The sequence below is a fragment of the Myotis davidii genome, unplaced genomic scaffold (assembly GCF_000327345.1).
Source record: "Myotis davidii unplaced genomic scaffold, ASM32734v1 scaffold630, whole genome shotgun sequence".
NCBI classification, from domain to species: Eukaryota; Metazoa; Chordata; class Mammalia; order Chiroptera; family Vespertilionidae; genus Myotis; species Myotis davidii.
The window spans coordinates 236,837-247,964 of NW_006282083.1; the positions used below are offsets into that span (position 1 = coordinate 236,837).

The 11,128-nt window shown below is 38.9% G+C and overlaps 1 protein-coding gene across 1 annotated transcript in view; it reads left to right on the forward strand.

Moving 5' to 3' along the window:
- GXYLT2 (glucoside xylosyltransferase 2) overlaps window positions 1-11,128 on the forward strand; it is a 109,466-nt gene that overhangs the window by 26,185 nt on the left and 72,153 nt on the right. Inside the window, exons 3-4 of the mRNA XM_006752671.2 lie at window positions 7,882-8,133; window positions 9,488-9,611. Of these exons, the coding sequence (XP_006752734.1) occupies window positions 7,882-8,133; window positions 9,488-9,611 (376 nt within the window). The remainder of the gene's footprint in view (window positions 1-7,881; window positions 8,134-9,487; window positions 9,612-11,128) is intronic.

Here is an 11,128-nt window from a genome sequence, read left to right on the forward strand (position 1 = left end):
TCCTCTTCTGAAAAATATATATTTAGGCCCTTTACCCATTTTTGATTGGATTTATTATCTTTCTTTTGTTAAGTTGTATGAGTTCCCTGTAAATTTTGGAGATTAAACCCTTATCAAAGATAATATATCCAAAGAAATCAGAAACACCAATCAAAAAGGATATATGCAGCCCTATGTTCACAGCAGCACAATTTACAATAGCTAAGATTTGGAAACATCCTAAGTGCCCATCAGTAGATGAGTGGATTAGAAAACTGTGGTACATCTACACGATGGAATACTATGCTGCTGTAAAAAAGTAGGAACTCTTACCATTTGCAACCACATGCAAGGACCTGGAGAACATCATGCTAAGTGAAGTAAGTCATTTGGAGAAAGGTAAATATCACATGATCTCACTCATTTGTGGAATATAATGAACAACATAAACTGATGAACAAAATTAGAGCCAGAAGTAAAAAAATATTTTAGAATATAATAGAAGTAATCATGTTATTTGCAGATTTTTAATATTTCCTACAACTTTTGTGATATCCTACTATGTTAGTACAGTTTTGGTAATATTATACTTAAAATCATTTTTTAAAATATTAATGTGTATTGCATGTAATATTATTATATTTAAGGTCGTTAAAAAAATCTATGGGACACAGTGAAAGCAGTCCTGAGAGGGACATTCACAGCACTACAGGCTTACCCCACCCCCGAAACAAGAAAAACTGATAAAAAATTATCTAATCCTACAACCTAAGGAGTTATAAAGAGAGCAACAAGAAAAGCCCAGAGTGAACAGAAGGAAGGATATAATAAAGATCAGAGAGGAAATACATGACATAGAGACAAAAACAACAAAAACAAAAATACAAAAGATCAATAAAACCAAGAGCTGGTTCTTTGAAAGGATACACAAGATTGATGAACCTCTAGCCAGGCTCACCAAGAAGCAAAGAGAGAGGATCCAAATAAACAAAATCAGAAATGAAAGAGGTGAAGTAACAACAACAGACCTGACAGAAATACAAAGGATTGTAAAAAAAAAAAAATACTATGAATAATTCTATTCCAACAAACTGGACAACCGAGATGAAATGACACATTTCTAGAAAAATACAATTTTCTAAAACTCCATCAGGAAGAATAAAAAAGAAATCTGAATAGGCAGTTAACTATGGAGGAAATTGAAGCAGTAATCAAAAAACTTCCAGCAAACAAAAGCCCTGGTCCAGACAGCTTCACAGGGAAGTTTTGCCAAACATTCACAGAACTAAAACTGCCCCTCCTCAGACTATCAAAAAAATTCAAGAGGAAGGCACACTTCCAAGCTTCTTCTATGAAGCCTGCATCACCCTAATCCCAAAACCAGATAAAATCACTGAAAGAAAGAGAATTACAGGCCATTACCACTGATGAATATAGATGCTAAAATTCTCAACAAAATTCTAGTAAATCAGATCCAGCAGGACATCAGGAAGATCATACACTATGACTAAGTGGGATTTATTCTGGGGATGCAAAGGGTGTACAATATCCACAATCAATAAACCTGATACATCACATAAAAAATTGAGAGACAAAAATCACTAATCATATCAAGCAATGCAGAAAAAGCATTGAATAAAATCCAACATCTTTTCTTGAAAACACTCTCACCAAAGTAGGAATAGAAAGATCATACCTCAATATAATTAAAGCCTTATATGACAAATCTACAGCCAACCTCATACTCAAATGGCAAAATCTAAAACCATTTCCCCCTCAGAAAAGGAACAAGACAAGGATGCCCACTTTCACCACTCCTGTTCGACATAGTACTGGAAGTGCTAGCCATAACGATTAGGCAAGAAGAAATAAAAGCCATCCGAATTGGGAAAGAAGTAAAACTGTCCTTATTCACTGATGACATGATATTGTACATAGAAAACCCTAAAGACTCCATAAAAAAAAACTACTAAATTTAATAAATGAATTCAGTGATGTAGCAGGATACAAAATTAACACCCAGAAATCTATGGCATTTTTTATATACCAACAATGAACTTACAGAAAGAGAAACTAAAAAATAATCCCATTTACCATTGCAACAAAAAAAAATTAAGCTATCTCGGAATAAACTTAACTAAGGAGGTAAAAGAGCTGTCCTTGGAAAATTGCAGAACTTTGAAAAAAGAGATAGAGGAAGATATAAACAAATGGAAGAATATATCATGTTCATGGATTGGTAGAATCAACATCATAAAAATTTCCATACTACCCAAAGCAATCTACAGATTCAATGCAATCCCCATTAAAATACCAACAGCATATTTCACAAATCTTGAACAAACTCTCCAAAAATTTATATGGAATTAAAAAAAAAAACAACACCTGGAATTGCCACAGCAATCTTGAGAAAAAATAACAATGTTGGAGGGATCACAATACCAGATATAAGGTTATTATACAAAGCCACTGTTCTCAATACAACATGGTATTGACACAAGAACAGACATATAGACAAATGGAACAGAACAGAGAACCCCCAAATCAACCCAAACCAGTATGCTCAATTGACATCTGACAAAGGAGACAAGAACATATAATGGAGTCAAGACAGCCTCTTCAATAAATGGTGTTGGGAAAATTGGACAGATCCATACCAAAATATGAAACTAGACCACCAACCTATATCATACACACAAAAAAACTCAAAATGGATAAAAGACTTCAACATAAAATGGGAAACCATACAAATCTTAGAAGAACACATAGGCAGCAAAATATTAGCTATAGCTCATAGCAATATGTTTACTGACACATCTCCTACAACAATGAAAACTAAGGAGAAAATAAACAAATGGGACTAAATCAAAATAAAAAGTTTTTGCACAGCAAAAGAAACCATCAACAAAACAAGAAAACCCACTGCATGGGAGAACATATTTGCCAATGTGACATATGATAAGGGTTTAATCTCCAAAATTTATAGGGAACTCATACAACTTAACAAAAGGAAGAAAAATAATCCAATAAAAAAATGGGCAGAGGACCAAAATAGATAATTTTCGAAACTGGACATATGGAAGGTCAAGAGACATGAAAACATGCTCAAAGTCACTATCATCCGAGAGATGCAAATCAAGACGACAATGAGGTACCATCTCACCTGTCAGAATGGCTATCAGCAACAAATCAACAAATGACAACTGCTGGTGAGGATGTGGAGGAAAAGGAACCCTCGTTCACTGCTGGTGGGAATGCAGACTGATGCAGCCACTGTGGAGAACAGTATGGAGTTTCCTCAAAAAATTAACAATGGAACTCGCATTTGACCCAGTGATCCCACTTCTAGGAATATATCCCCCAAAAAACAGAAACACCAATCAGAAAAAAACATATGCATCCCTATATTCACAGCAGCACAATTTACAATAGCGAAGATTTGGAAACAGCCTATGTGCCCATCAGTGGATTACAAAGCTGTGGTTATATCTACACAATGGAATACTATGCTGCTGTAAAACAGAAAGAGCTGTTACCATTTGCAACAGCATGGATGGACCTGAAGAGGATTGTGCTAAGCGAAATAAGACAGTCAGAAAAAGATAAGTATCACATGATCCCACTCATTTGTGGACTATAATGAACAACATAAACTGATGAACAAAAACAGATCCAGAAACACAGATTCATTGAACAGACTGTCAAACCTCAGAGGGAAGGTAGGGAAGTGTGAGCATGACGGGGGATCGGGGAGAGATAAGAGATCAATGCTTATATGTACTTGTGTGCATGTAAGCATAACCAATGGACACAGACAATGGGGGGTGTGGCGGCTGGGGCTGGGAGGAGGGTGAGGGCAGGCTGGGAGAGGACAATGGGGAGAGAGGACATAGGTAATGCTTTCTACAATAAAAAAAATTTTTTTGAAAATGTAAAAATGCATATATTCTTTGACTAAGGAATTACATTTTAATGAATTTATCCTAAAGATACACTCATATGTGTTTGAAATGAATTAATATGAGGTTTTTCATTGTGACATTGTAATAAAAAAGCTTGAGAAACACCTAAGTGTTCTACAGTAGATAACTAGATAAATTCTGGTAGATCCACACAATGGAATACAGTACAGGAATAAAAAATAATAAATGAAATTTTTATTTGCTGATATTAAAAGTCCTTCTACATTTATTTTTTTATTTTTTAAAAATAAAACAAATGAACCTGGCCAGTGTGGCTCAGTGCTTGTGCATCTACCTATGCACTAGGAGGTCACAGTTAGATTCCTGATCAGGGTACATGCCCAGGTTGGGGGCTCCATTCCAATGTGGGGTGTGCAGGAAGCAGCCAGTCAATGATTCTCTCTCATCATTGATGTTTCTATCTCTCTCTCCCTTCCCTCTCTGAAATCAATAAAAATATATTTTAAAAATAAAACAAATGAGATGACAATATCATGTATGCTATCATTTGTAGCATAAAAGAGGAATTGTATATGCCTAGCTATTTATTCTTATACTAGAGGCCCAGTGCACAAAATTCATGCACTGGTAGGGTCCCTAGCGGCTGTCAGCTACCAGATGGGGCCTCCCTCCCTTCCCTTGGCCAGCCCCGCCCCCTGGTTGAACTCCCAGACAACTCCTGGTCGAAGGGACAGTTTTCATACTACACTTATACAGGATGCACAGAAGGTCTCTGGCACAACTCTGAGCAATTCAATGACATTGGCTACCTCTGTGGAGGGGACTTGGTAACAGAGGGCAAAGAAGAATAACTTGTCAGGAAATTTACTTTAATATACTTTTATTTTTTAACCATGTAAATATTTTCTAAATATTTACTAAGTTAAAAAGAAAAACAAACGCCACATTATGTGATTAAAAATTTTCCTAAAAAGACACTCAGTTTGCTGTTGTTTATAATAGTAAAAAAGAGGAGCAATCTGCATGTCACAGAATAGGATATTGGTGGATTAAATTGTATACTGAGACTGTTCTGATATTACCGAGTCTGGGGCAACTTGTGTTTTTCTCTGTTGATTAAAGGTATTGCCTGTAGCTTCATGATGGAATCCTGCAGAATTTGTAGTTTTCCTTTTCAAGACCTTCTTCAAGTGTGTCTGTTTTATTTTTTGTTTTAAAGAGGAATGGCAACAAATTTATTTTATTGAAGAAAGTAATAATAACAACAACAATAATGTAAGGCCTCCCTGACCGGTTTGGCTCAGTGGATAGAGCGTCGGCCTGTGGAATGAAGGGTCCTGGGTTCGATTCCAGTTAAGGGCATGTACCTTGGTTGCGGGTACATCCCCAGTAGGGAGTGTGCAGGAGGTAGCTGATCGATGTTTCTCCCTCATCGATGTTTCTAACTCTCTATCTCTCTCCCATCCTCTCTGTAAAAAATCAATAAAATATATTTTTAAAAAATAATGTAAGGCCAAGAAAAATTTAAATTAATCAATCCCATTGACTTTAAATTTTTGGAGCAGATGTCTGCATAACCCTTAATTGATTAAAACATCAGTGTTATATATTTTTATTCAGAACTTATTGGCTAATCAGTCATGATGACAAATATATACTCTCTCACATGAGTGGGAATAGTTTTCTCTCTGATTCAGTTTCTAAATTAGCTTTTTCACTGGAACACCATGCAGTCTCTTATTTCCTTAAACACATTCTAGGAAGTGACTTTACCTTTCTATAATTTATTAGCCAAAATCCAGCAATCATTAGCATTTTTGACACATGAATTTAAATAGAGGACTTTTCTGTGCTTTATTGTTCCTTTTCAATAAAATAAATTGGCAGCACATTGAGTCCTTGGGATGGGTCTTGCACATGCAAGACCTCATAATTGTATTTACATGTGACACCGAATTAGTATTATAACATGAGTTTACTAGTACTTGTGTAGAGCCCGCCTTTCCTTGACAGTACTCTGTAGTTGTGCTTTAAAATAGTCAGCAGACTAATGCTCCTCCATGGCAAGGTGGTTCCCTTTCCTTGAAAAAATAGAGGAAAAAGAAAGGCTGGTGTGTTTTTTTAAGTTTGTGTCCTCAATTAAAGCATTTATCCTAATTGTGAATTATTAAACTGGATGTCAACATAATCTTTTATGAAATGGTAGATGATGATTATTTTTCATTTTATTAGTTTGTAAAATCTATTCCTCTAGTCGATGAGAAAGATAAATCCGGTGGCTAATCAAGTGAGCTTTTAAATTATTCAAGAATGAAGCGTCTGTGGCATGTCATCTGCACCTGCTCCTCGGGATTACATATTGGGGATCTCAATGAAGGGTTGCCTTTGTCAGCTGTCGTAACAAACGGCTCTTCATAGCACAGACTGGTGGTTTAATTAGCAAAACTTATTTTTTCCAGGGTTCAGGAGCCTGGAAGCCTGAATGAAGTCTGGTGCCAGCATGGCTGGGTTCTGGAGAGCCCCTGTTTTGTTTACAGAAGGTTGCCTTCCTCTTGTGTTGTCACATGGTGAAGAGAGAGAACACACTCTCTGGTAAGGGTTGAACTTTCAAAGAAATGAAAACAGCAGCAAATTACTGTGGCTCGGTTTTTTCTAACCTCCATTAAGGCCGCTTATCTTTCTCTCTTAGTTTTTTTTCTTGGAACAGTTAGATCTCTGTTGTCTCTTAAAAGATCACGATCCGGTCATAAGGGCTTTGCCCTCCTCACCTCATCTAATCCTAATGACTGCCCACGTCCCATCTCCAAGGTCCATCACATGGAGGGGGCAGTGTTGGGGCTTTACTATATGAACTTTGGAAAGACATAGGCATTCTATCTATAACAAGGGCTGTGATGGTGTTAGGATGATGTTGGGCCAGGGATCCAGGAGGATTCAAATCCTTCTTTGGTTTAATCTACCACTAAATTTGGGGAACAAGGGCAAAGCAAGGCAGATTACACGGTTACTAATGAAAGCTTTGTAGTCTTGAGCACTCGTGCAAACTCTGGTAGATATGCAGTTAGCAAAGGAGAACTCACTAAGTGTTTTGCTTGAATGACCTGCAACAGAGGGTAACAAATCATAGCCTATGAGCCAAGAGTGGCTTTTACATTTCCCATGTTGAAAATTCAAAAGAAGACTTTGTGAGATTTGGAAATTATATGAAATTCAAATTTCATATAATGTATTATTAGAATAAATAATAAGGTTTTGTTAGAATACAGTCATACTCATTTGTTTATACATTGTCGATGGATGCTTTCATGCTGCAATGGCAGAGTTGCATGGGTTCAAAAGAGCCTAAAATATTTATTTATTTATTTATTTTTAAATATATTGCCGCAGGCTGATGCTCTATCCACTGAGCCAAACCGGTTTCGGCGAGCCTAAAATATTTACTCTCTGGCCCTTTAGAGAAAAAGTTTGCCTATTCCCAAGTCTAAATCTTGGCTCAAAATATATTTCAAAAAGACGCAGAGCCATACCCATCAATACTAGAAACAAATGGATCCGGAGACGGAATACTTACTCCAAAGCATGGCGTGAGCTGGCTTTGAGACTGTCCACTTCAAGTTGTGGGATGCGAGACCTAACTGTTCCAGGAAGAGAAAAACAGATGGCCTTATGGGAGAAGGGAAGAAGACAGAGCCACAGTAATTTTCTGATGTTTTCATTCCTTTGGAAGTTCAGCCTTTACCAAGTAGAATCCTGGGCCCTGAAATGGGACCAATCTAGATCAAGATCTTCCTCTGAGTCTTTACCCCTTGATTGGTACTTACCATTCAAGTCACAGGAGATGGAGGTATGGGGGTTAAGAGTGGTACCCTTTCTAAAACTCAACCTTAATTGATGAAAATCGGTGGCATTATTGAAATCAGGCCACTTCCTTTGTCCCTGACTTGTTTTCTCCCTCCTTCCCTTCCCTGTCACACACAAGGTGATTTTAAAGGATGTGGACTCGCTCCTCTACGTGGACACTGACGTTCTCTTTTTGAGACCCGTCGACGACATCTGGAAGCTCCTGCGGCAGTTTAACTCCACCCAGCTTGCAGCCATGGCCCCTGAGCATGAAATCCCCAAGATCGGCTGGTACAGCCGCTTTGCTCAGCACCCTTTTTATGGCTCTGCGGGAGTTAATTCGGGAGTCATGCTAATGAATTTAACTCGTATAAGAAGTGCCCAGTTCAAGGTAAGGAAGTACTTTATTTTCCTTGTTTAAAATTTGGAATTTTGTCTTTTCCGGAGAGTCAGTGTGCTGATTTGGAAATCGACAAGTAAGGATGGAAGGAGCCAGGGAACGGTGTTTGGAGAATTGTGGGATATTTGTCTGCTCAGGAAAAGCCCAGGGGGTTATTGAATCTAAAGCTTCAGCGGAGTTTCCCTTCAGGAACATTGAGCTGCATTTCTGAGTCCTGTCATGTTTGAACTCCGTGTGTATCCAGTGCTTCAGAAACCCTTGGGGACTGTCCTTGGAATCGCCGCGGGGTATATTTACCTATGTACACAGATATTTGTACAAGGCTGTACATGGCCTCATTTTTTATCCCAGCAAATAATGGGAACGGTCCTAACTGACCATAAATAGAGAACTAGTCAAAAATAATCCTCCTATTAAAAAGAATTAGGTAGCCCTAGTCGGTTTTGCTCAGTGGATAGTGTCAGCCTGCAGACCAAAGGGTCCGGGTTCGATTCCAGTCAAGGGCATGTACCTGGGTTGCAGGCTCCTCTCCACCCCAGGCCCTAGTCAGGGCTCGTGCAGGAGGCAACCAATCAATGTGTTTCTCTCACTTTGATTTTTCTCTCTGTCTTTCCCTCTCTCTTCCACTCTCTCTAAAAATCAATGGAAAAATATCCTCGGGTGAGGTTTAACAACAACAAAACAAAACAAAAAAAAGAGAATTAGGTAAATCTATAAGTAAGATAAATAAGATCTCTAAACAGTATTAAGTGGAAAAAAAATAAAATAGAACAGAGCATGATATTGTAGGGTATGATTCCTTTTATAACTCAGAAATTTCCAGAAAAACACCTAAGAGACTATTAATTATTAATTGTGGATACTTCTAGGAAAAGTGGAAATGGGAATTGTAGGAGGATGAGTACTTTTAGTGTATTTTAGATCTTTGTATGCTGTTTGAATATTTAGTCTGTGAATGTGTTGCTTTTATTTTTTAAATTAAATTATTATTTTAAGACAAAAAACGTGTGTTTTTCCTTAAGCTGCCGTAATGCTGTTATTCCTATTCTGCTCCTTCACTGCAGAGGTCAGGATGAAGCATGAGAAAGAGGTTCATTCTGGGGCCTGATTTTCTAAGTAGAAATCATGTCCCAACTACCAGTTCCTGGACCATCTAGTGCCCATGGGCACATTTACAACCCTGCCATCCACAGCCTTGTTTCACGTTGTGCTGTGCCTTGAAGTCAGCAGGACCTCTCCTCTATTTGCTTTTGGGGGGAGAGGGGCCCAGTACCTCTACGTTGTTTCTCAGTGGAGAGATGGATTTGCTTTGCTTCAGCTGCTCTGATGGTTTCCTCTTTTCCAGAACAGCATGATTCCAACAGGGTTGGCTTGGGAGGACATGCTGTACCCTCTATACCAGAAGTACAAGAATGCCATCACGTGGGGAGACCAGGATTTATTAAATATTATTTTTTACTTCAATCCAGGTAGGTTGTTTTTCCAGAATGTCATTTGTATGGGTGTGTACCCACCTCACCCCATAGAGACGTTCCAGCCAGATCTATACTGAGAGCATGAGCTGTGTCTGCGTCCCCTCCCCACCCAGCTGGCTCAAGGGCCCCTGGGATCTCTTGGAGGTGGTTGCTGACACAAAGACCAAATGATAAAACCTCCAACACTGGATCCATTTTTTGAGAATCTCTCTTATATTTTGCCAGCACAATTCGTCTGAGAAGTACAGTCAAAATTAATGGGAGGCACTGAACTACATGAAAATGTTATCATCTAGGCATGAGGCCCTCTTCGCCTGAACAATGTCTGGATTGAAGGGAATGGATTCTTGGGATCCTTAAAGGAAAGTGACTTATTCAAGGGTAAAAGAACCTGAATAAGGACTCAGGTTCCCAAATCCCTTTTCGTTTTCATTTGGGGCAAAGGGAAATTTTTTTTTATATTGTTATAGCCATGATATTGTGGAGTTGAGGGTGGGGGGAGAGACAAACATTTCTGGTCAATGTTTTTATTTTGACACTTAAAACTAACAACATTTCCTTTTAAAGACTTCAGCCTCTGGTTGCAAATCACCCTGGACCCACCTGCTATGTACCTTTATTTTCTTTAACAAAACCCTGGAATAAAACCTTTGAATCAAAAAGGATCAAATGCAAGGGGAGCGGGGGCAGAAGCAGGTGGATACAGTTTCTGGGAAAGATACCCAGTGCTCATTCATTAGACAAAGGGAAGATGTTGCCATTCACCTGGGACATTTCCGCCCATTGCACTCTGATAATCACAGGGATTTTCAAGTCCGCATCTTCTGCTTTTTCTTGTTCAGCACATTTCATCTTTTTTTATAGGGTAAGGTTCTCGACTGCAAATAAAAGGCCTCTGGAGTTAGTCTAAATGCAAAGGGCACTTTAAAAGAAAACCAAACTGCTGTCCCATGGAAACAGGGCAGACAGGCCAGCAGACTCAGCCAGAACCTAAAGCAGGAAAGAGAAATGATGGGGAACCAGGTTGGACTTTCTCCCTCTCAGGCTGGTTTTTCCTCTTTTAAAACTCATTCTCTGCTCCTCAGACCTCAAAGCAAAGTACCGAGGTTTCAAGCTCCAGGTCCAGCCCCACGTAAAGACTAACTGATCCCAACCCCAAAGCCCAGGGAGAGATATGTTGGTTCCAACGCAGCCAGTTATGCCAAGCATGGAGCTGAGGGATCATGGCTGACATTGATTATGTGCTAATGTCAGGTGCTGGTCTCAGCATTATCTTCTCTAACCCTCACAGCAACCCTGAGAATGTAAAGGCAAAACTACCGAGTGAAAGATGATTCGTATGACAGCTAATGAGCGCGGGAGCATAGCATGAGCCCAGGACACTCGGCTCCAGCCCTATGTATTCGGGGAGGAGTTTTTGGAGAGGGGAATCTGAGAGAGCTGGGCAGATACCCCACAGTGGATATCTCTGCTGCATTATTTCTGTTCTTTTAAATATTGCATTTTCCTTC